This window comes from Orcinus orca, chromosome 3, assembly GCF_937001465.1.
Source record: "Orcinus orca chromosome 3, mOrcOrc1.1, whole genome shotgun sequence".
Taxonomy (NCBI): Eukaryota; Metazoa; Chordata; class Mammalia; order Artiodactyla; family Delphinidae; genus Orcinus; species Orcinus orca.
Window position 1 is genome coordinate 20,384,310 of NC_064561.1, and position 26,252 is coordinate 20,410,561.

The 26,252-nt window shown below is 52.3% G+C and overlaps 1 protein-coding gene across 1 annotated transcript; it reads right to left on the reverse strand.

Annotated features, from left to right (window-relative positions):
- Positions 1-31: 31 nt before the first annotated feature.
- CDHR2 (cadherin related family member 2) lies at positions 32-26,252 on the reverse strand. Its single transcript, XM_049707516.1, has 32 exons — positions 26,247-26,252; positions 26,086-26,152; positions 25,738-25,809; positions 22,145-22,284; positions 21,996-22,033; positions 19,897-19,999; positions 17,963-18,052; positions 17,212-17,337; positions 16,989-17,135; positions 16,833-16,908; positions 16,618-16,733; positions 16,263-16,496; positions 15,174-15,329; positions 14,929-15,090; positions 14,581-14,642; positions 14,066-14,309; positions 11,443-11,682; positions 9,644-9,713; positions 8,914-9,519; positions 8,016-8,087; positions 7,559-7,608; positions 6,040-6,191; positions 5,794-5,902; positions 5,614-5,702; positions 4,914-4,982; positions 4,725-4,802; positions 4,570-4,630; positions 4,356-4,480; positions 3,706-3,819; positions 3,544-3,624; positions 2,964-3,021; positions 32-300 (listed from the first exon to the last, which is right to left on the reverse strand). The coding sequence occupies exons 1-32, from the start codon at positions 26,250-26,252 to the stop codon at positions 160-162; spliced, it is 3,954 nt and encodes a 1,317-aa protein (XP_049563473.1). The 3' UTR covers positions 32-159.

Sequence of the window (26,252 nt, forward strand, 5' to 3'; positions counted from 1 at the left end):
GATTGGCTACAAGCAGACGGGGGTGGAGCAACATGATATCTTATTATGTTCAGGGAGGGGTAGGTATAATTTGGGGGTAACAAGGCTCTTCCAAGGTGACCCAGAAGAGTGGGGGCCCATGTGGGGCTCTGTGGCCAGGGTCCTGTGGCAGGGCCCCCATCACACTTCTGTGGTATTCAGGCCAGTGTTGGTGAAGGCCAGCTCCTCCTTCTGCTGTTCTTGTGTGCCCACCTTCATTCCTGACAGCACTCTGTTCAGGGGCTCTGGATCCGGCCCCATCAGACTGTGCAGGGGCTCCTCCTGTGGGAAGAGGGAGGGGAGGTGTGAGGCCAGGGCCAAGATGGGGTGATCTCCCCAGTCCTTAGGAGAGTGGGTGGCCCTCCAAGCCCACGACCAGATGGCTCCTTGGCTGGGGCCTCAGTTTCCTGACTCTGTCCCAGAGGGGGCCATGGATACTGGTGGTACAGATGGGCTCAGGTGAAGGGGAGGGCCTAGGGGGTCTACTCTGACCTTTGCCCACCCATGGACATGGTGGCATTTGGGTGTTCTGCCCAGTCCTGAACGATGCCAGGCCCTGGGTCCTGTGCCAAGGAGCCAGTCCAGCACAGTTCCTGTCACCTGTACCTCATGGCAGGCACCGTGCTGGGCGCAACCATCCATCAGCTGAGGTACCCACAGGACCCCCAAGGGAGGGATCATGTCCCCCACTTTACAGATGTGGAAATTGAGGCTCGGAGCGCTCTCTGGCCAGGAAGGGACAGAGCGGTGTTTGGACCGCTGGTCTTGCTGGCTCTAAAGCCTGTCCATGGCTCAGCGCTGCTCCTGGTTGAGTTTGGCAGGTCCTTCTGCCACCCCAGAGGGACATGTCACACCCAGGATCCCGCCTGCAGGCCATCATGGCACACACTCTCTCGTCTCCTGCCTTTCCTCTTACCCCTCCCCATGTGATGTGTCACACCCTCACAAGAATCCCTCCTGTGGACCAGCCAGGCCCCAAGACTCAGCTACTCCACCACATAGACACCCACGGGGACAGAGCCTCCACCACCTCCACCCTCCCCAGGGCACACTAAGGGCTTTTTCCAGACTGGGACTGTTCCAGTCCCTGGTAAACAGTGGAACACATGAGGGGCCCCAGGAGGGACTAAACGTTGTGCCTGAGCTTCCCAGAGCCCTCTACACAGATCCCCAGTGGGAGCAGTTGGCGCAGTACAGCCCAGGAAGTGCAGCCTGGCCCGGGAGACAGGAAACCTGGGTTCTGGGCTGCCCTGGCCTTGCAAGCTTTCTGACCTTGGGCAGCTCAGCACCCCTCCCTGGCCTTGGTTGCTTGAAAAGTTTGGATTGGATGGGCCCTCAGATCTCACAGACCTTCCACACAAACATTTACAGAAGTCTTAGGTGAGTCAGGGCACCAAGGGATCTGTGGAAGGAAGCCCCACCTGCGTTCCCCACCCAGAGACCCCAAGGCCCACCTACCACTGCAGGAGTTGGGGTGGAGCCTCGGGCAGCTTCTCAGAAACTGAACAACCCCCTGCCGTTGCAGGATTGGCTCTTTCTTGGCTTTGAAGACTCTTAGCGGCCTGGCCCCCTCTCCCTTTCCAGACTCTCAGAGCTCCCTGAACCTCCTCAGCCCACAGGTCCAGCCCCACTGCTGGGGTTTCTGACTCCACTCCCCTCTGGGGGTCAGCTTTGGCCTCCACCAGGGCCTACCTGCTGGGTCACAAGCTCCAGCCCACAAGACTGTTCCCTTCTGCCTCAGTTCCCCCCAGATATGTTTATTGGAGTTTTTGCCCCAAACCGTCTTGAACCAGAGATGAGCCATCCACCCAGAGGCCTCCTGCACTGCCTGGCAGCCTGGACCACCATTGATGACCCCCATCCCTGGGGGTCCATTTGGAGGCCTCCATGTTACAGCCAGGTCCCTGGGCAGCATTCTGATATTTTAACACCCACGAGAGGCTTTGGTTGACCAAATCTTTCCAAGTAAGGGGTCCTCAAGGGAAAATAAGTCCTGAATCATGAGGAACAGCAAGGGACCCCCTGGAAGGGCAGGGCCCGGCTGAGAGCAGGACCCAAAGTAGGGTGGATAAGGTGAATGGTGGGTGGATATCCACCCCTACGCACGCGTGCGCGCGCGCGCGCACACACACACACACACACACACACACACACAGAACCGCAGACTATAAAAGCTCAGTGGGTCTTAGAGCTTCTACTCCAGTGGTGGTTTTCAGAGTGGGAAGGAGAGGGTAGTTCCTTCTGGTTCTGGCCTCCCATCCCCCATTCAGCCCTCTGATCTACTCTCCTACTTTCGTGGTTCTCACTCCTGCCTGCACATTAGAACCCCAGAAGCTTTAGCAGCACCTTCCTGCCCAGGCCCACCCCAGCTATCTGATCAGAATCTCTGAGCTGTGACCTGGCATCCTCAGGTCTAAAGAGCTCCCCACGTGATTTCAGTCAGCAGCCCAGGCTGCACAAATGCTTGGTCTAACTGAACCAACTAACCTATTGAATAAATGATAGTATTGTTGTTCATCTGAGCCTACCTTTGCTCCCTGGCTAGATTATGTTCATCTCTGGATCTCCTCCCCCCGCCCCACCAGCTTTTATGTAAAGGATATAAAGGGAGGGAACCAGATTCCTGACCACTCGTTTTATGCCAGATCGTTTTCATACCCACTCTTATTTCATCCTCACAGCAGTCCTGCATATTTGGTGTTCTGATCCCCATTTATAAATGAGAAAACTGAGAACCAGAGGGAAGAATTCACCCACCCAGGGTCACAGTTAATGAGTAGAGGAGCAAGGATCGGGCCCCATTCCAAAGCCGTGGGGTGTCCCAGGGCCAGATGCAGACACCCCCATGGCAGCAGGAGGTCCCTCGAGCTCTGTCCTGAAACCCACCCCTTCAGAGAAGAGCCCCAAGTCAGAAGCCCCAGGCACCAGCTCATCCCCCATCTTGCCTTGATTTCCTGCCTGCTATTTTCCAGATCCACAGAGTTGTCATCCAGGGAGTTGAGGCTGAAAGGGAGATGATGGAGCTCAGAGAGTTGGCAGGCCCAGCCCTCCCTGTCTCTGGCCAACAGCTACCCCTGCCATCACCACCACCATCACCATCACTACCTCGACTACCACCTCACCACCACCACCATCACCACCACCATTACCACCATTGCCATCACCACCATCATCACCACCACCACCATTACCACCACCATCACTGCCACCACTACCACCATCACCATCACCACCATCACCATTACCACCACCATCACTGTCACCACTACCACCACCACCACCACCACCACCATCACCATTACCACCACTGCCATCACCACCATCATCACCACCACCACCATCACCACCACCATCACCATCACCACTACCACCATCACCATCAGCACCATCACCACCATCAGCACCATCACCACTACCACCATCACCATCAGCACCATCGCCATCACCATCATCACCATCACCACCATCACTGTCACCATCACCATTACCGCCACCATGACTACCACTACAACCAGCACTGCTCACCTGACGTGGTCCAAGTCACTGGAGGAAGACTGGGACTCGAAGCCCAGGTCCTTGGTGGGGAGGTTCAGCACGGGATTGGCACTGGAAAGAAGGCCCAGTCAAGTGACCATGGGCCTCAACCACCCCATGGGGCCTCTTACCCATCCTTCGACCCCCACTTACCGCTCAGTGTTGTACACATTAGTCCCGGGGATGGCAGAGACTGGGGGCATCACCCCCGCCGCTGTCTTCCGGGCCTCCTTGGAAGCCTTCATAGCCCGAAGTTTCCGGTGGTAACTGGGGGGAACATGGCGGGGGGGCATCACTATTTTCCCTGCACACCTACTGTGTGCCCAGTGCAGGCCCTGAGAGTGTGACTTCACAACAACCCTGGCAGGTGGGAGTGTTAGCTCCATTTTACAGAGGGTACAAGGAAGAACCAGAGAAGGGAAATGATTTGCTGAAGAACACGCAGCTGACCAGTGGCAAAGCCTAGAATCAAACCCAGATGTGGCTACTGGCTTCATATGTATTGGAAAGGTAAAAAGCAGCAGCATTTATTAAAAGTATAGTATGTGCCAGACACCTTGCTCGGTATGAGATGCGCATGGTTCCCTTGAATGCTTTGAGGAATCTAGTGTCATGCCCATTCTGCAAATGAGGACACTGAGGCTTGGGGAGGGGAATTTAACGTACCCAAGAGGTCATAACGGGTCACCTGGGATTGAATACAGATGTACCTGACACCTAAACCCCAGGTCTTTCTACCCCTCAGATATCCTGGGTGGTGGGAGAGGCGAGGTTAAAGACACAGGGGGTGATGGGAGCAGCACCTCTTCTGGGTACACACGAGGACCGTGGTCATGATCACGATGACCAGCAGCAAAGCCACTCCCAATCCTATGATGGCATTACGGAGCGTGTCCGGCAACTCTGACTCCTGGCTCTCCTGGGAGCCCTGGAGAAGAAGGATTGTGATGGGGGAGGATGTAGGGTCAACACCCCCCTCCTCACCCCCCCTGTTACCTCCACCCTGCCGACACTCACCAGCACCACCAGCCCCAGCTGCAGCAGCTTGGTCAGGGAGTCCTTGTCATTCCGGATCGTCCTGGCCACAGAGCCCCGCTCAGGCCCGAGGGACGTTGGCATCCCCCAGGCTTCCTGCTCACCCTCCTGCCCACCCCAAGGGCAGCCCCACTTACACACTCAGCTGATCAAGGGTCAAGGCTGACCCATTTGAGAAGACAAAGTAGGCATCGAGGTAGGAACGGGCTCGGGCCCTGGAATGGGGCAGAGGTGAAGCCAGCAGCGCAGAACCACCAGACAGGCAGGCCCCTCCTACTGCTGGTCCTCTCTTCTTCGCCCCAACCACCGGTCCTGTGGGCACTCACCGAGCCATGGATTCTACGTCCTGAATGTTCACAATGTAGACAGTAGTCCTGGTCGCCTGGACAAGAGCCCTGCAAAGGGGCCAGGTGTCACAGAGGGCTGGGGTAGGGGCCTTAGCCCAGGCCTGTGGCCAGGGCTCTGCCAGTGGAATTAGGGATTGTGTGAGGGGCACCACCTCTGGACAGCTCCATTGGCTAAGCAAGTTGCACTTCTGTGCAAATTAGACAAGGATGCCCCTTCCTCTGGGACTGGGTTTCCAGTTTAGCAAGCAGAGTGCCCTTGTACAATGCACAGCCTTTGCAACTGTACATGGCAGCCCTATTTAGGCCTGTCTTTGCCCAGGCAACCATAGGCTTCTGGGGACAGGCAGAAAGGAAGTGCAAGTACAGGTACAGGTACAGGTACAGGGTCAAAGACAAGGACACTACCTAATGTACTGTGGTAACCTAAATGAGAGGGAAGTCCAAAAGGGAGGGGATATCTGTATGTGTATGGCTGATTCATTTTGTTGTGCAGTGGAGGCTAACACAACATTGTAAAGCAACCATACTCCAATAAAAATTAATTTTAAAAAAAGACAAGGGCAAGGTCAAGTGTGGGTCAGGGACAGGGTTAAGAGATATGCCATCCAGGTTTCTGTCAGGGACCAGGCTCCCAGACCGTGTTTTTCCCTACAGGCCCCTCCCAGCTCCCCAGACCTACGCCTTAATCTCTTCCGTGTTGGCGCCCACCTCCTCCTTGCTCATGGAGAACTGCAGCCTCACACGGTAACTCTGGTCCACAGTGAAGAGCTACAGAAAGAGGGTAGGGGGAAGATGAGGCACAAGGGACCCAGGGGTTGGCAGAGGGCACTAGGAACTGAAGGCAGAACCCGACACTCACATTTAGGGTGATTTTGGCTTCCTGGGCAGGACCCTCAGATGGCCTGTCCTGGGCCTTGACCGTCACTTGGTAAGTTCCTTGGAGAGTGGAATCAAGGTTGGTCACCAGCCTATGGAAGGTAGGAGAGCAGAGCTCAGTCCTGAAACCCAAGCTGAAGTCTCCTTGGAACCTCCTGGTACACCTCCCAGGACGAGGAACTCACTGCCTTGAGGCCCTCCACCCCATCCAGGGGCTGCCCACAGTTACTCAATGTTTCCAATGAACACGCTGGTCTCCAAGGAAGTGGAGACATGGAAGAAGCCCTGGAAAGGGATCACGGCCCCATCCTTAGTGATGAAATCCACTTGGAGGATGGAGAACAGGATGGCCCCATTGTTCCCTGAGTCATTGTCTCTGGCCTAGGAGCAAGGGCGAACAACAACTGCGGACCAGGCCAGGCCAGGCACCCCTCCATCCCCAGCAGGAGTCTGAGGCTAGGGTGGCCTGGGAGGCTGGTCCCCATGACCTCTATCAGCCTTCCCCAGGCCACTGACCAAATGCTTTAAACAAACAGTGTTTGAACAAGTCCCTGCTTCTGGCGCCCCAGCTCAACAGGTCATTGCCCAAAGTCCCTCCCGTGTGGAAATCCCACCCTGCTCTCCCCCACCCCCACCACTGCCACACACACACACAAGCTCAGGGACACTCAGATTTCCTGGGCACCTACTGTGTGCCAGTCACCTTCCCTTAGATCCCTCGTTTCAGTGCTTGCTAACATGAGTACGAATTCCCCTAGTGGACCACAAAATGATGGGGGGAAAGGGCACAAGCAATTTTATTCATTCTAGTGCCTTTTAGAGAAGAATATAACCAACACACAGAGCTGTGAGTCCACTGACGTCACTTTTCAGGATGAGGCCAAAGCTGGTGTTTATGTTTCAAAAAGGAGTCAATTTAAAGAAAATTGTTCAAAGCCGTGGCCAGACTCATGACATTAGAATGCAATTGGCTGAAGACTGGAAAACTGAATGTTTAAGCCTAGAAAGAACCTAGAGAGGGGGAATCACTATCCCCCTTTTATGGGAGAACGCTGGGGTTCTGAGAGAGACCCTGTCCTGACCACAGGCACACACAGCTCAAAGTGGGGAGGGCCAGGCCCATCCATCTCCACACCTGTGCCCTTTCCACAGCACAGGGCATGACGCCCACATATAACCCATCTCTTAACCCTAAGGAGTTACTGCAAAGAACTGACAGCTCCTTGTCCAGGAGGGAAAGTGAGTTCCAGAAAGGTGTGGCAGCTCCCCAGCTCAGTAAGAGGCCCAGCCAGGCCCAGGCCCCAGGGCTGTGTGGGAGGCCACACTACCCGCCCCCCCTGCATGGCATAGCTGCCACCCTCTAATAAACACATACAATGCCATAAAAATTGAAAGTATTTTTACAACTTTGCTCTGAAAATTATTTAATACGAGGAACTTGTTTAATTTACAGTTACTATGGTTTCTCTGTAATACTCCAGAATTCTGGTGTAGTGAGAAAACCACTGCAAGTGATTTTTACGGTCATGAAATTTTTATGAATACTACATTTAACAGTTAATGGAGTTTAATCATATCAATTAAGCAGGTGTTCATTTCCATTCTGAGGTTTTCTTTTCATACGTCGGAGCCAATAGATTTTCTTTCTAGTGTTAAAACATTCTGGGGGCAGCTGAAGGACCTAAAGGCCTAGGCCCTGTGTCTCCTGGAGCTAATGTGAATGACAACGTTTGGAGCCAAGGACTTACCTGGACAGAAGCCACCTGCTGGTTGGGTATCACAAGTTCTGGGATGATCACTACAGGTGTGGACAGGAAGAGGTCAGTGGGGTCAGGACCAGTGCCCAATTGGCCAAGTGCCGACCGTAAGCCCAGCTCAGGGCTCACCCCACCAAACCTGCCCTTAACCTCTCTACCACCAGAGACCCCCCATTACAACTACCCCTAAGCCGTTAGTTAGCAGGTCCTCCACCTCTCATTGTGAAGATGGGGAAACTGAGGCCCAGAGAAGGAGGGCCTGGCCCAGGGTCAGATGTGAGTTGGGACAGAGCTGGGGTGAAAACTCAGGTCTCCCCTCCTGTTGAAACCCTGAGGGAGAGGCAGGGTTGGAGGCCTTCTTCCCTTTCTAAGTGCACACCTGGGAGTTGCCCAAAGGTAGTCCTGGCAGAGTACAGTGTGGGTGGGGAGGGAGGGCCTTGCTGCTTACCAAAAGTCTTATTCTCAGGCAGAAAGTAGGGTGCATTGTCATTCACATCCTCGATGGTGATGGGGAGGCTTCCTAGGGGGGAAATGTTGGCCGGCCTTGGTGTCTAAGCAAAGACCTGACCCAGAAAGTCTCATCCTCAGTCTTGCTCCTAGCAGCCTCCCTCCCATGCATCACCCATGCTCAGTCCCCTCCCCTGCTCCTGACTCAGGATGCTGACTCAGTCTCCTCTGGCCTTCGTAGGAGGGAGCATCCTCCCCAGACCTCAGAGAGGAGAAGCAACTTGTCCAAAGTCACACAGCAAGAGCAGTGGGCCAAGACTGAGCCCAACCCAGGTATGTCCCACCTGACCATAACATTATTCTGACACTTACTAGCTGTGTAATCTAGATTATTGAACTGCCTCAGTTTCCTCATCTATAAAATTGGATAGGGACCACCTACCACATGGATTGTGTGGGAATAAAATGAAGAAATGCTTGCAAGGTACCTGGCATAGCTCTTGGCTGTAGTAAGGATTCAATATACGCTAGCTGTTAATATGATTGTTATTGCTACTTGGTGTCAGAGGTGGGATCTGAGTGCACATCTGGCTCTGAAGTGTGCTCTTTCTTTTACGCTGCCTCACAACATAATAGCATTAATTAAGTGCTTACTATATGCCAAACACTGCATGAAATGCTTTACATATATATTCTCATTTAATCTTCACAGCCAACCTACTACCCAGCTCCACTTGATAGATGGGGCTACTAAAGCTTGGGGAGGTGTCATGACCTTCCCAGTGGAACAGCTGGTAAGGGCTGGAGCCACAATTTGAACCCAGACCTTGCAGGTGCCAGTTCTTTCCCATAGCCCCTATGTTACAGCCTGCTGAGCCCTGCAGGCCAGGCTGCCTCACCATTGTCACTGTAGGCCTGGAAGCGGGGGTCCGTTGTGAGGTCATAGGCCCGCACAACCAGCGTGACCAGGTCACAGGTCTCATAGTCGATGACCTCACTCTGATGGATGAACACAGAGCCGTTGGCCAGCACAGAGAACCAGCCATGGCACAGACTGCCCACGTCGACCCCGGCCTTGGTACAGATGACGTTCACAAGCTGTACCTCCACCTGGGACATGGTGTCCCTGTCCTGAGCCACCACCTCGGCCACCATACCATGCTGCGAGCCATTCTCAGCCACACGGATGCCCCGGAGCGAGGTTGGGTCCAGGGTGGGTGGCACGTCATTCACGTCCTCCACATTCACGAGGACTTTTGCTGTGGCGTCACGCCCCTGGGGGTCTGGGCTCTCAGCACTCACTGTCAGATTGAAGAAGTCCTGTGTCTCATAGTCCAGGCTCACGTCCAAGGGCAGCCAGAGGTGGCCCTCTGCCAGCCCAGACCCCAGCACCAAGCCTCGGATCAAGAAGTTGTTGGCACCACCCCCTGATAGGCTGAAGCTGATGCGGTTGTTGGCTTCCGTCTGGTCTGCATCCCAGGCCTCCACCACGCCCACCAGCACTCCTGTGAATGAGGGGCAGAGTGTGGAGGGACCCCTGACCTGGCCACTGGGGGCATCCTCTCTCCTCACTCCCCTTGGGGGCCTGCCCTCGAAGGGGTTGTATAGCCTGGCCGAGGGAGGACTTACCTGGGTCCCTCTCCCTCACTGAGAAGGAATAGCTGGACTGGTTGAAGATGGGAAGATTATCATTGATGTCCTGCAGACAGAGGCAGTTCTGAGCCCAGGGAACTCAGGAGACCCCAGGTTCAGCATCCCCAGAGCCAGTCTGAGAAGCCCATACTTCCCCTGGCCCGAGGCCCAGACTCTCTGTCCAGGTCTCTTCAGACAGCACTGCCCGCTTCCTAGATGATGAAACAGGCTTCAAGCAGACAGAACTCGCCCAGACCCCACCCCTGGGGCTCAGAGGTCTGTGGTGGTACTCTGAAGTTTGGTGTACACTCTGTTTCCCTGTGCACCACTCAGAGCCGTCTTAGACCCTGCTCTTGGGAGGGATAGTTCTGAGTCCCCACCTGTGTCCCTGTCTGGCCCAGCTTGACTCCCCATCTCTCGGATTTATTGGGTTGGCCCCAATACCACCATGATCCCACAAAGGCCCAAGATTTCCCTGGTCCCCTCCTTTCTCCTGTCCCTCCTGCCCTCGGTCAACCCCAAGACACTCACTCTGTGCTCAGGTGGGGCTGGGCTGGGGGCACCTGCCAGGGCTTGACCTGGTGTGTCCTGAGACGTCCGCTGTGTTCTGTTCTCGCCTTCCCTCTCCAGCCCTGGTCACCCCGCCCAGACAGAGTGCTGCCCCTGTTGTCACAGCATCAGGCCAACTCTGCCTGTGCTTCCTCCCCTGATGCTGGTGCGTGCTGGGCACCCTTGGCTTTCCCAGTCCTTCCCCAGGATGGCCCAGAGGTGTCTGCTTTTGCTTTCAGCTTTTTCTAAATAATGGTAGAGAGAACATCTTTGAAAACTGAGCCCTCTCCCCCTTAACCAGATGTAATTTCTGATGGCAATTTCCCAGAAATGGCATTACTGCCTCCGTGCACATGGCCAACTGTGCTCTCAAGGTCGTCCTAATTCACAGGAGGGGCTAAGAGCACAGCTCTGAGTTCAGTCCAGCTCCACCTCTTCCTCACATGTGACTTTGACCTCTCTGGGCCTCAATATCTTCATCTGCAAGGTGGAGTGGTCCTCCCTACTCACAGAGCTCATGGGTGTGAAAGGACTCTTCTCGCTCAGGAAATGCAATTTTGCTTTCTTCCTTCTCTGAGGCCTACTTCCACCCCAAGGACAGCTGGCAAGTCCTCATCCGACTTCTGTTTCTCTATTTTCCCTGAGGTCTCATTCTGATCCTTGTGGGAAAGCGGCACATCCCAACCCAGTGGGAAACAGGGCTGCTGTGTGGGGTGGTTCAGGCTGTGCACTGCACAACCCGAGGGGGCACCAACCACATTGTGGACATCGTAGAGGAAGGTGCCTGTGACCCAGTGGCGGCCTTAGAACCAGACAGACTGGATTCAAAACCCCATTCTGTGACCCGAGGCAGGCTACAGAACCTCTGTGTGCCTTAGTCCCTTGATCAATAAAATGGTGCTAAACGATCCCTCCCTTGCAGGACCAGGTATACACTGAGTGTATTCTCTGGGCCGGGCATTCTTTGAAACACTTTCCATTTTTTAACTCGTTTTATATTATTTTCATCCCCATTTTACAGATGAGGAACTTGAGAACACAGGGAAGTTGAGCGATTGCCTAAGACCACACAACAAATGAGCCAGGATTCTGACCCATCAGCTTGGCTCCAGAACTCTTTTACCCACCGCACTGCAAAAGGCAGAAATGTGACTTGAGTTGGGAGGATGGGGAGCTGGCCATCTGCTCAGGAGCCCCCCAGTCCAGGGCTCATCCTGGACCCTGTCCCCGGCTGAGCCAGACCTTACCTCCACAGTGATGGTGACATTAACGTCAGTCCAGAGGGCAGGCTCGCCACAATCAGATACGCGCACGGTCAGCACGATGCGGCCCCCCAGGGTGGGGTTGATGGCCTCTCGGTCCAAGGGCCCCAGGTTTCTGAGGATCCCTTTGTCGGGGTCCACTGAGAAGTTGTGGCTGTAGGGGCTGCTCAGCAGGCTGAAGCGCAGAAGGCTGTGGTTGGTGCCTGGCTGGTCATCGTCGTGAGCCTGTGCAGGTAAGCAGGGTCGGGACGTCAGCCATCAGGTGCTCCCCGGCCCCAGCCCCTGCCCTGCAGTCTGGACTCTCCCTCCAGCGCTGGCCCATGAGGGCAGTAACTGGGCCTGAAGCCAGAGGGATGCTCCCCAATCTCCCAGTCTCAGTCTTGCAACTGAGAGGGCCAGACCAACAGCTTTCAAGAGCTTCTGAGGCCTGAAACATTGAGGTCACTCATTCATCCCACAAATGTTTACCTACCACATGCTCAGCCCTGTTCTAGGTACTGGGAATAGAGCCACGATCAAGACAGTTCCCTTATGGAGCTGATATTCTAGTGGGGAGGGAGGAGTGGGGGCAGTATAATATAGACAGTCGAAGTTTAAAATAAACAAAAATAAGTGTATGTGTGTGGACTTCCCTGGTGGCGCAGTGGTTAAGAATCCGCCTGCCAATGCAAGGGACATGGGTACGAGCCCCAGTCCAGGAAGATCCCACCTGCCGCGGAGCAACTAAGCCCGTGCACCACAACTACTGAGCTTGTGCTCTGGAACCTGCGAGCCACACTACTGAAGCCCGCGCACCTAGAGCCTGTGCTCCTCAGCAAGAGAAGCCACTCACTCATCGCAGCGAAGAGTAGCCCCCGCTCAACGCAATTACAGAAAAACTGCACGCAGCAGTGAAGACCCAACGCAGCCATAAATTTAATAAAAAAAAAAAAAGTGGGGGGGGGAATTCCCTGGTGGCCTAGTGGTTAGGATTCTGGGCTTACACTGCTGTAGCCCGGGTTCAACCCCTGGTTGGAGAACTGAAATCCCACAAGCCATGCGGCACAGCCAAATAAATAAATAAGTGTGAAGTCCAACAAGATTCTGACTTTCCCATGATGACTACTTCAGTGCTATATTTTTTAAATAGCTGAAATTCTTCATCCAATCTGTGTGTGTGTGTGTGTGTGTGTGTGTGTTTCTGTCCTACCAAGGTTGTGAACACATGCTTAGTGTGCTTTTGGGGTGATCCAGCATGGAGAGCACAAGATGCTCTTCCCTGCCACCAGGCCTTTGCACGTGCACATGAATGCCCTCTACACCTTGTCTGCTTGACTCCAGGTCAGACTGGTGCCTCCCCTGGTCCTCCACAACCCCTGTGCTGCCTTCAGTACAGCACAAGTGACACCCTTGGATGATGGTCCGCCACCCTCCCTGAAGGCAGGAATTATGGTGGGTTCATCTCGGAGGACCCAGGGCCCAGCAAAGGGCCTGGTGCATAGTAGGTGCTCAGCAAACATGGCTTTGAATACAGAGCTAGGCTAGTCCCACTTGGATCCAATTCTTTCCCCTCCTCTCTGCCCACTGCCACCTTCAGGTTTTTGTTTCAGATCTGTTGGGATCGTGTTTATGAAATGAAAAACTCTGTCTGTTCATTCCTTGGCACTCTGAACTCAGGCCGGTTAATTCACCAAGCACTTCTCAGGCCTCACACTGGGCACCATGGTTCTGGCAGCAGATCTGAAATGCTCCTGCCCCAAAGAGCTCACAGACCAGGGTGAGGAGCACTGAGGTGCATGAAGGAAGGCCCAGGTTTCAGCACTGCCACTGACTGGCTGTATAACCACAGAAAAGTCACTTAACCTCTTTGAGCCTCAGTTTTCTCCTTCCGTGAAATGGGGAGCATTAGAGCACCTACTTCATAAGTTTGTCAAAAGATCAGAGATGGGAATGTACTCTGGAAACTACAAGCCCCAGAAAGACGGGAGGGCTCCACGGCCATGTGATTGTCATTCCGAGGACCTGGTTTCTCAATTCTCACAAGATCCCCTTACAGGTGACTCAGTGGAGAAGCTTCTGAAGGCTTCAGAATCAGAGGAGAAGCTTCTTTCCAGTGTTCCTCTGGAGCCAGTAGTGCGTTTTTATCTCACAGAGTCTGTGAACCTGACCACTGATCTCATTTCCATTTTTGCTTTGGCCATTAGGAAGCTCAGAACTGAGTATTCAGCCCGCTCTTAGCAATTGTATGGCTTCTACCTTTGTGCACTTTAAAAAAATACCATCCTTATTTTCTCTTTTTCCTTATTTCTTTTATCACACTTTTAAATCTAAGCCACCTCAAATCCTTTTTGGAATGAGGCAGGCGCCTGAATTTAAAAGAGCAATATGTTTTTGAGGGCTTGTTCTGTGCTAGGCCTTGTGCCGAGCACTTTACATCCGTTATGACCCTGGGAATAAGTACTGAGATTGTCTTCATTTTCCAAAGAAGAAACGGAGGCCCAGAGAGACTGAGTGACTTTCTCAGGACTACACAGCAGAGCCCAGATTCCAACCCAGGACCAGCAGGACTACAGAGGCAGGCCTGGTGCCGTGTGCCCCTCCCACCCATCAGCTACAGGCCGGCTCACACCTGGATGGTCACGGAGACATTGCCCTCCTCTTCCTGGACAAAGATGTTGTAGGAACCGCTGACCACGGGCTTGTTGTCATTGATGTCCAGCACAACGATCTGCAGCATGGTGGAGGACGACAGGTTCCCGCCGTCCGTGGCCAGCAGCGTGAGGTAGTACACGGCCTGCTTCTCCTGATCCAGCAGCTCACTGTTTCTCACCGTCACTCTCCCCGAGGCTGGATCCACCGCAAAGATGTCCACCCTGTGCAGGGTGGCCAGATGGAGCAAATAAAGATACAGGATGCCCACTTCAATTTGCATTTCAGATAAACAATGAAAAATATTTTAGGACGTCCCATGGAATATTTGCAACCTACTTATACTAAAAAAAAAACCCATTCATTGTTTATCTGAAGTTGAAATGTAACTGGGTACCCTATATTTTATCTGACTCCTCTAGCCCTGCTGTGAGGCAGAGAGGTGAGCCTGGGTCCCCCTCGCCCACCTGCCCGCTGCCCACCCGGGTAACTTACCCATTCCCCGGAAGCAAGCTGTAGGTGATGCGGCCCCCCTCGCCCGTGTCTGGGTCGGAGGCCTGTGAGGCAGAGAGATAGATAATGGGACACTGAGCAGAAGCCACACCTGCTCTGTCAACCGTGCAGTTGACGAGGACAGGGCCGTCCTGCTTCCTGACCCAGAGGGAGAAGCCCCCGACTCACTCAGACTGACACATAGACATCACATACATGCGCATGCGCATACACACCTGCTGGCCCCCGCTGACATCAGATGATACAGGGACTCCAGCAGGGCCACAGCCCCAGGCCTGCCCATCTCCACATCTCTCCCAGCCCTGCCCAGCCCTGTCCCCCATCACTCACTTGGATGCTGTCGGTGACCACATAGCCGACCGCACTGTGCTCGGAGACACTGAGGTTGTACAGGTTGTGGGGGAATGTGGGCCTGTGATCATTAATGTCTCTAAGGTGGATGGTCACCAAGGCTACCGAGGAGCTTCTGCTGACCGAGTCAGTGGCCACGACCTGAGGACAGGGGAAGAGGCAGCGACATTGGGACTGGAGCACCCCATGGCCCGCTCTCCGTGGTGCCCCAGAATACCCCTCACCTGCACCAGCATCACCGTTTGTGTCTCGTAGTCCACCAGCGACGGTGCTCTCACCAGCACCTGCACATCCACTGAGCCCGCCGCCCGCTCCGGGGAGACGCTGAAGGCTTCAACATTAGGGCCCCGGAGGGATAGCAGGAAGGTGCCGTTGCTGCCCTGTAGACGTGGGCTGTATATTAGGGACCCCACTCCTGCAATGTACCCACCTGCATCTTTCTCCCAATCCCTGGCCACAGGTCCCAGGAGGATAGGCTAGTCACTAGTCCCTGTCAATGTGGGCTCATCAGAAGAAGACCTCCCCGAGGCCCCAGCCTGGGCTTCAGAGCCTGGACACACACCCCTCACTCCCTTTGAGTCTTCCGTACCAGCCACCATGCACCACCCTCCACCACCCATACCAACACCAAATATCATCAATGTCCAACATCGGTCCATTATCCACACCCCCTCTACTCCACACCCCTCTCCAGTCAAGGCCAACCACCATCTCAACACACCCACCCATCCACCACTACCCAATATCACCCTCCAGTCGACATTTTGTACCAACTCATTATCACCAAATACTACCAAACACCATCCATGGTTATTCAGCATTCAATACTACCCAAATCACGCACCACTCAGTATCAACCTCCACCTAGGAATACTGTCCAACTTGACAGCCACCCAGACCACACTGTGCTCAAAACTGCCCACATCCCCCAATACCCAGTACTATCCCAGCACCCTGCAACTTCACCATCCACACATCACTACCCCCTCTACTCTACACCGCCAAAACTTACATTCCACTCAACATTACCCAGCATCCAGGACCAACCTCCTCTCAGTGCTGCCTTTCTGTTCCCCGCCACATAGCACCACCCTGAACACAAGACTACCAGCCAGCTCAACATCACTCAGCAGTTCCAAGTGTCATCCAACAACTCCGACCACCACTCATGGTCAGCACCACTGTTGCCCACTGCCCACTGCCCCACCGAGCACTGTGGTGCTGCACTCTGCTGGTCACTCGCCACTTCCCTCCCCCAACGATCTCCCAACCATCACTTCCACCCATGCCGCGCATGGTCTGGGTGCCCCTGCCTTGTCTGGGTCGTAGACCACCATGGTTAGGTCATCGATGGGGATGCGGGTGGAGGCGTGCTCGTCCACGTAGCCAGTGAAGTTGACTTGAGCCTCTTGGGGGGTGAAGGTGCAGGTTGGGAGGCTGCAGTTGTAAAACTCAGGTTTGTGGTCATTGACGTCTGTCACTCTCAGCTTGACCCATATGCTCACCTTGGCCTCCTGCCCATAGACGTTGGGGTGCATCTCGGTGGCCTGAGAGCAGAGCAGAGGCCGAGAGGCAGAGATCAGAAAACCAGAATTCAGAGAGAGCTGAGATCAAAGGTCAGAGTTTAGAAAGTCAGGGTACAAAGTGGGCAGTGGCCCTCTCACTCACCATGACCTGCACCTGCACCTCCTCATCCTCCTCCAGCAGCTGCTCTCTGTCCAGGGAACCGTTGACCCTGATCACCCCGTCTGGCCCAATGTCGAACCAGCCAGGCCTTGTGGAGTCTGGGAAAAGGCAGCAGGAGCAGCTACTTCCAGTGGCTCTGACGGAGCCCCCACCCCTTCCCTTGCCTCAGCCCCAGCCTGGGGACACCCCATTCTCACTGGAGATGCTGTAGATCACAGGGTCATTGATGCCTCTGTCGCCATCCATGGCCTCCACCTTCAGCACCGAGGTTCCCTGCAAGAAGGCATGGTCAGTGGCCAGACCCTTTCCCCACCTCTTGTCTCCACCCAGACCCCTCCAGTTCCCTGGCACACCTGGGGTGCATCCTCAGGCACAGAGGCCGAGTAAAACTCCCTGACAAACTGGGGGTCCAGGTCTGGCTGATCGATTACAGAGATGGACACGAAGACAGGCGAGGAGCACTGGACAACGATGCTGTTGTTGTACTCGCCGCCCGAGTCCTGCCGGGAGATGGGTCTCCATGAAGCCGGGGCTTCGGGTCCCGATGCCCCTGACCCCGCCTGCGCCTGCACTCACACAGGCCTTCAGCTCCAGCTGATAGAAGGCACTCTTGTTGTTGTAGCTGAGGCTGCCGTTGAGGATGATGGAGCCGTTGGGCAGGATCCCAAAGAGGTACTCACTGCTGTCCGTGCTAGGGATGACCTGAGGCAGAGCACAGTCAGGCCAGGCTCCCCCGGACAGCCCTGCCCCCAGGACCTGCTCTGAGAGACCTGGGGTCGAATCCTGGCTCTGCTCTCGACCTCACCAGGTCACTTAACCTCTCTGAGCCTGGGAAATGGGCTAGATATCGCCTCAGTGGGACGAAAACAGGGTCAAGTGAGCTAAGGTAGGTTCCAGGCATGTAGTGGGCGCTCAGTGATGGGGGCCGTGGCTAGCCAATGTGTCTTCGTGAAACTGGGGTCACACCCGCCACTGTCTGTGTGACCTTGGACAAGACCCTGGACCGCTCTGAGCCTTGATTTCCTCTTCTTTGAAGCCAGGATTGCCGCAGCCACCAGGTGGTGTGACGCTAACCGCGCAAAGACACAGACAGTGCCCCAGGCGAGAGGGTGGGAAGGAGAGTCCGGTCTGCAGCAGGCACCCTCCTTAGGCGGCTGGGCCAAATGAGGTCCAGAGGGGGGCCAGAGGAAGGCGTGGGGACCAGGGCTGGGCCGTCGCAGAGCCCCTGCTCCGCAAGGTCCCTGCAGGTTGTGTGGGAGATGCTGCCCCCTGGCGGCCATGAGGAGAGGTGGCGCCCACACTCCCACGTGGACCCGCACACACTTACCTTCTCTATGGAGTACACCACGGCGCCTCCGGCCCCCGTGTCTTTGTCCTTGGCCAGCACAGAGAACACCAGGGAGCCAACCGGCAGGGTCTGTAACAAGGGTTTTGTCACCTCTGAGCTCCAACACATCTCCTCCATGCCCAAGCACATCATGCCCCCTCCTGGAGTTTCAGTGCCCCCAGCTGTACCACGGGGATAGCGATGGACCTTCCAGAACCTGAAACCCAGCATTCCACAGATGTCCCCCTTTCCTTCCCACCTGGGCTGGGCTTCTCGGGGCATCTGGATAGAGGCAGGGAGCAGAGTTCCCCCTTCTCCTCTCCCCACACAGCCTCCCTGAAACCTGAGCTGGCTTCTGATTTGCAGCGCCCCTCAGGACCACCATGAGTGACCATTCCAGAACTCAGGTTGTGCCACTCCCCTGCTTAAACAGCCCTGTGTGTTCTCTGTAGCGTCCAGCGGTAGGTTCCACACAGCACCTTGCAGAGCTGGAAGGTTCTTTTGGGAGGCTTTTCCTCTAGGACCTGTCCACACCCTCACTGTTTCTTCACGGTGGCCAGAAAGATCTTTGAAAATCCTGAACCAGGCCACATCAGTCTCGTGCTCAAAACCAACAAGTGGTTCCCGCATTCTGCCCAGAATACGGTCCAGACTGCCTCCATGGCCCTCCAGGTTCAGGCCACTGCCCACTTCTCTGACCTTACCTTCTCCTCAGCCTCCTCCCCCCACACACATGAGCTTCCTGGCTATGCCTACAGCACTCCAGGCTGATTCCCACCTCAGAGCCTTTGCAGCTGCTGTTCCCTGCCTGGAATATCCTTTTCCTGGAGCAGCCCATGCTGGCTCCTCAACATTTAGTTCTGCTCAGATGTCACCTACCCAGAGAAGATTTTCCTGACTGGCTCAACTTAAAGCAGGCCCCTCCCCAGTCATGTTTTATGCTCTTCATAGAACTCATCACCATCTGAAATAATCCTGTTTATTTAATGTTTTGTTGATTAAATGTTTTGTTGTCTGTGCTCTTCATTACAATGTGAGCTAGCGAGGGTGGCGACCAAGTCTGTCTTCACTGGATATCCTCAGCACCAAGGACAGTGCCAGACACACAGTAGGCGCTCGATCAGAGCCTGTTGAAGGGCTGTCTGAACCTCACCAGCCTCAGGTCTGGCCTGGGGTAGGGGGACCCACACCTGTCAGGACTTTGAAGCCACGTAGTAATGAAGATTCAGGAGTGGTGTTGTGTTTGCTGCCCTGGAACCACTGGGAAACCTCCTCCCTGCCTATGCAGTTCAAGTGGGGCTGCTCCTCTTGCTAGAGGGGAAAGCACATGATGCAGACCTAGACAATTGGAGCATTCCATACTCCTCAACTGATGGGCACCTGACCCAAAATTGGCCAATGAGAGTCAGTCCTGGGGGTTTGGCTGGGACCATTGAGAAAGAGACAGTCTGTGTTGCAATTGCAAAGCCGGTGGGATGTGAGCCTGGAGCTGCTGGGGGACACTTTTATCACCATAAGGGAGAACTGCTCGCCCCACCCCAGGATGATGGCAACACGAGAAGCAGAGCTTCTAGGTAGAGAGAAATCTCTTCTTGATGACATGGCTTGAGTACCTGGATCCAGCCATGCCTGAAGTCAGATATACTGTTAAATTTTTCAGAAACATGAGAAAATCAATTCCTTTCCCCCCACCACCCCTGACTATCATAACTTAAAGAATTTCAATGCAGTCTGATAGATTGCAAAATGTTGCTGTAACTATGGTATGTGGGGTTACATGCAACCCCCTGAATTTGGTTCATCAAGCTGCCCTTTCTAGGAGGTGCACTTCCCAATCTTGGATGCCCTGCTGTCTATCTCTGGTCCTTCCCACTCTGAGCAGATCTGTGGGATGTCTGCATCCTACACACACACCCCGTTAAGGCAGATGTTACCTCATTGATTCTGGTGGAGTAGTCTGTGTTCTGGAAAACGGGTGCGTTGTCATTTCTGTCCTCCACGATCACCACCATTTCCTTCCGCACCTGCAAGTGAGAAAGCCCAGGTGAGCCCAGAAAACGTGGGAGCTTGAGAAAACAAATTCAGGAGTATCAGGACGGGAGTGCAAGTTGGTATAGCTTCTCAGGAGAACAATCAGGTGGTGTCTGGGGTGACTTTTTTTAATACATCTTTATTGAAGTATAATTGCTTCACAATGCTGTGTTAGTTTCTGTTGTACAACAAAGTGAATCAGCCATATGCAGACATATATCCCCATATCCCCTCTCTCTTGAGCCTCCCTCCCACCCTCCCTATCCCACCCTTCTAGGTCGTCGCAACGCACCGAGCTGATCTCCCTGTGCTATGCAGCAGCTTCCCACTAGTTATCTGTGTCACATTTGGTAATGTATATATGTTGATGCTACTCTCACTTTGCCCCAGCTTCCCCCTCTCCCCTCTGTGTTTATCTGATACCATTTCAAAGGCCAGAAAAGTTGCAAGTACGGTACAAAGAATTCCTGATACTCTTCATCCAGATTTACCCCTTATTTAGTTTTTCTCTCCACAGATTTACTGAACCATTTGGAGAGTGTGTTGTGGAAATCATTAGGTCATTAAAAAAAAATCTAAAATGTCCTATTACAAGAATGTTCCTTTTAGCTTTGTTAGCCATAGCGTAAAGCTGTGAACAACCTAAGTGTTGAGGAGACCAGCTGAGCACCATGGAGCTTATAGTCCCCACACTGGGCTATAGACATACAGGAAACAGGAGACTCATGTGCAGACACAGAAGGGACCCCAAAGCCGATTGTTGTTTTCTGGCCGCACCCTGTGGCATGCGGAACATCCCTGACCAGGGATCGAACCCGGGCTCCCTGTAGCGGAAGCACAGAGTCTTAACCACTGGACCACCAGGGAAGTCTTCCAAAGCTGATTGTCAAGTCATCAAGGCAGTTCAAGACCATATATGCAGTAGGATCCCACTTGGATTTCAGAAAACGCACCCAAAACTACCATCTCTCTTCCGTGGATGCATATATCCATGTCAGTGTTTAGCGATGGATAGAAAAGAACACGGTGATGGCAGACACTTCAGGTGGGAGTGGGCTGGGAAGGGTTGACCAAGGGGACTTGAGCTCTATCTGCACTTTTAAAACTGTTTACAAAGAGAAAATATTTATGAATATCCAAGTCATTAAAATGATTTTTTTAACGGATAGGGTTTGGGGAATAGGTTATAAAGACAAAACCCCCAACTTTCACAGACACAAGACACAGCTGCATAAGTGTGTTATTGAGAAACATGAACACTGAGACCAACCCATCAGCCAAAGGGGTTGAAAGTGATGACCTCAGTGGAGAGAGGGTAGGGAGGTATTTGGCACTTGTTTTTTTATTAATAAGTATATTAATACAAGTTAATAATGTAATTGGGACTTCCCTGGTGGTCCAGTGGTAAAGAATCCACCTTACAATGCAGGGGACGTGGGTTCAATCCCTGGTCAGGGAACTAAGATCCCGCATGCCACGGGGCTACTAAGCCCATGCGCCACAACTACTGAGCTCGCGCCTCAACTAGAGCCCACCTGCTGCAAACTACAGCGCACATGTGCTCTGTAACCCATGCGCCACAACTAGAGAGAAGCCCACACGCCACAACGAATAGCTCGCGTGCCTCAGTGAAGATCCTGCGTGCTGCAACTAACACCCAACGCAGTCGAAAGTAAATAAAAAATAGTACATAAATCTTTTAAAAAATAATAATGTAATTAATGATATACAATAGATATACAAAATACACAAAAGATAAACCATATATTTGTATAAATTAATATAAATTATAATAAATACTAAAATCTTGGTTAATATTGTATGACGAAAAATGGAGAAGTATAATTTCAATAAAAATAAACATTCAATTCATTTTTTGTTAGCTGGGGCTCTCTCTGCTTATTTGCGGTGGGCAGTTAGTGGTGGGCCCTCAGTCCCCTGCTCTCTAATCCCTGGACCTCCCTTCCGGGCCCACTTCTGACTCACTGGATTATTGTGACCGTCGCTCACAGAGATGTCGATGGAAAACCAGTAGAGTGTCTGCAGTGGGCAGAGAGAAGGGAAACAAGGTAAGCCCTGTTCGGGTGCCCACCAGAGCCCTCCCTACCTCCCCAATCCCGCACGAGGCCTTCTCAGATTGCTTCCCTTTACCTCATAGTCCAGAAGGTTGGCCAGCTTCACTTCCCCAGTATTCGGGGTGACATTAAAGAAGTAGGCATAGGAGCCACTAATCCTATAGGTCAGAGGGTCATTTTCCTGGTCCTGAGCTATCAGCCAGAAGACCTCAGTACCTGCAGACGGGACAGGGAATGCACAGGGCCCACGGCCACCTAGTTCAATGCTGGCCTGGCCAAGCTGCCCACGAGGCCCACAAGAATGTCAAACTTCTTTTAAAATTAGAAGGGCCAAGACATGGAAACAACCTAAATGTCTATCAATGGATGAATGGGTAAAGAAGATGTGGTATACATGTACAATGGAATATTTTCAGCCTTGAAAAAAGAATGAAATCTTTCCATTTGTGACAACATGGATGGACCTAGAGGGAATTCTGCTAAGAGAAATAAGTCAAAGGAAAACAAATACTGTATGATCTCACTTACATGTGGGATCTAAAAACAAAAAACCAAGATCATAGATACAGAGAAGATTGGTGGTTGCCAGAGGTGGGGTGCGGAGGACTGAGAAATGGGTGAAGAGGGTCAAAAGGTACACATATCCAGTTATAAAACAAATAAGTCCTGGGGATGTAATGTACAGCATGGTGACTAGAGTTAACAATACTGTATTGGGTATTTGAAAATTATTAAGAGATGAGGTCTTAAAAGCTCTCATCCCAAGGGAAAAAAAAAAGCCATCTGTAACTATGTGTGGTAACATATGTTAACTAGACTTATTGTGGTGATCATTTTGAAATATATACAAATATATCATTATGTTGTACACCTGAAACTAATATAATATTGTATGTCAATTATACCTCATTTTTTCAAACGGTAAAAAAAAAAATCAAAAGGAATAAATGATTATAATCTAGCCCTCAGGATATTTGTCTTTATGCCAATGCAGTATATTAAAGTATATTTTGAATGTATTTTTCTGGAGGGAGAGGCCTACAAAAACAAAAGTGCCAGAACAGTGACATGGTGGTGGGGCCCAGCACCCAGCCTGAGAGTCTCAGAGAACCAGCGTGCCCCCACCCTTGCCCACGACAGCCTTGCAGGGACAGTCTGGGCAGCACATCTGGAGTCTGCTCTTCTTTGACCAAATAGTTCTGGCTCCTCCAGAAACTCCTTAGAAAGCTTGGTCCCTTCCCACCCAGGCCCCCTCCTCCAGGAAGACCATCGGGCTAGAAAGCTGTTAGTATCTACAGTATGTTTCCTCTGTTGTGAGACACACTGTCAATTTAATGACTGCTGGGGTGGGGAGTCACTCTGTGTTAACTGACTATCTCAAATATAAGACACATCCTGATTCAAAAATGTCAAAATGTAAACTGATATGGCCCTTATACCCATACCCATGGGAAGTGAGTGGGGATGTGTAAATCCTTCTCTGTAAACATGTGTTCATGGACACAGAAAGAAGGATCAGGGAGAAAAAGCTTTTTTAAAAGTCTGTCTGAAAAAGAATTAACTGTAACAAATAAATCAATAAGAGCTACAGAAATAAAAGACATATATTAGGTGTCTGTCTTTAAACTCAAATTTGACGTATTTTAAAACGTCTGCCTGACAAAACTAAAGTATTATACAGTGTGAGTGTCAAGTAAACAGGTCTTCTGCAGGAGAGAAAGGACAGGGAGTGACTAGAAGGGCAGAGAGGGGGTCGGTGTGCTTCCATGTATATATATTATACCTCAAAATAAAAGGTCTAAACAACATTTTTTAAAAACCTGACTGAAAATGCTTTCTCATCCAAAGAGAGCCATACAATTCATCTCAGAAAGGAAGAAATTGCTCTTCGGATTAAGAAAGCCCAGAGAGGGGCCCTGTGGTTATCGAAGAAAAGATTCTCATTTGGTCTGCCTGAGATCAGACTTGACATTAAAGGGTCACCCAAGAGAATGGAGATCTTGAGGACATTTGGGTTACATATGTTTGTGACATTTGTTTGAAGGTGTGTGTGTGTTTATCCACGACCAAACAGCTATGAAAATATACATAAAATATCATTAACGTGTATATACTACTTCTCTGTTGTATTCACAGATATCAAATAGTTTGACCTCAGCCCAGTCCTCCAGGGAGGATTGTGCCAACTCAGAATGTAATGAGACTATCACCTCCCTCATCCTGGGATCTAAACCTTTATTAATATAACCCTTAGTAGATTTTGCTGTCCTGGCAACCACATGCAAATGGATGTGGCTTTCGTGGCTCTGAAGCCCATCGCCCACCCTTTCTTCGTGTACCTAGACCTGGGTTTCTGGATTCCAAGGCAGACTTTGGATTTCACCTTTGATGCAGTCTCTTGCTTCATCTAGTAGATTTAGATATTTGGGGACCCAATTCTGACACTGCAACAAAGACTGTAAATTGTCCCCCAGTATTCACAGCCCCCTTTCTCTCAGACTAATAGAACCCCAGATTTTGAGCTGTGCACATGGCTAAATAAAATAAAGACCTCATTTCTCCAGTTCCTTTGCAGCTAGGGCATGTGGCTACGTTCTGGCTAATGAGATGTGAGCAGAAGTAACATGTGTAAAACCTGGAGCCCTGTCCCTAGGACAAAGAAATGGGCCCTCTTGGCCCTTCCTTGCCCCCAGCTCTCACTGGAATAGGGCGTGACATGAGCCATCTAGGACCACGTGGATGAGGGCCAGGCCCTAGGGGAGGCAGAACCTGGAAATGGAAGGAGGGTGCCTGATGCCAGAAGCATAGGGCACAGAACAGCCTGATGGAACAGAGCCTCTGACAGCCCTGGGCTCACTGCTCTAGATGACTATGTAAGAGAATAGGAAACTTTGACCTTGTTGACAGCTCTGTTATTTGGGGTCTGTTATGTGCAGCTGACCCTGTATCCCAATGAATACAGTCATCTATCATTTCAGCTTCTTCAACCCCCATCCTGCCTGCTGGGAATTTGGCATCCAGTCCCTGTGGCTTCATCCAAAACAATGTTTCATGAACATCATTCACTCCTGTACACTGCCAAGATCATTACCACATCCACATCTCATTGTTTATGACCCTCCTTTTAACTGACTTACTGTTTCATGTAAATACATTTATTTTAAAAGCAAACTAGATGGCTACTGGACGTAGAAAACTCATCTCACTCGCCATAGAGGGAAGGTAACTCTACAAACGAAGACAGCAAAAGTATCAATTTCTGGTGAGATGTGTGCATGAAAGGCTCTGAGCCTAAAGCCTGCTCTCTTTCTGTCTGAAAAAAAAAATAGCAGAGGAGGAAGAGAGATGAACAAGTGAGAGAGGTAGAAGAGAAATAATGTACCAAATGGATACTTTCTCCCTTGGGAAATCAGAAAGACTGAAAGAGATGGGAAATGCGAGGAATGTTCTCTTGGGGTGAGTCTTGATTATTTGGTGCTGTGTGAGGGCCCTCGACCCAAAAGCTGCAAAGGAGAAAACAAACTTCTGGAAAAAACTTCCTTCAGGCCACCTTTGCCCCATGACAAGCCGTGGAGCTGCAGGGATGGCAAGCAAGCCCACAGGGGAGCCCCTGGGGCCCTCTTGTGGGTAAGCGTTTGGTGCAGTCTGGGCACAGGGACAGTTACTCACCCACTGGTAGGTCCTCGGGCAGGGTCACTAATGACATGTTGGACAGGAATGTTGGGGCCACGTTGGCTGACACTGTAGGGACACAGAGTGTTGGAACATCTGGACACCTCCATAAAGACACCCCCATCTGCCCCTGTGGGAGCCCACACCAGTCCCACTGGCCAACTTTCAGTCCAGCTCACCGGCCCAGGAATGGATTCCTCTCCAGGCCTCCCCAGAGCAGCCAAGCCCAGGGCTGGGCCATAGGAGTTGGGCGCTTGCTGATGAAGCAGCATCCCACCCTTCTGGAGGGTTCTGCTGAGGATCCCCAGGTTAGTGTTGCCCTGGTGGGGGAGGGGAGGTACCCACCAGACACCATGAGGGCTGGAAGCAAGAGGCAGGACAGCCACGGCCACACCATCACGTCTGGAGGGACCTGGGGGAAGAGGCATCAGGGGAGGGGCACATGAACCCAGGCCTCCCTCCTCTGGTGGACCCTGATCAGTCGGGTCTGAACCCGGCCAACTCACCTCCAT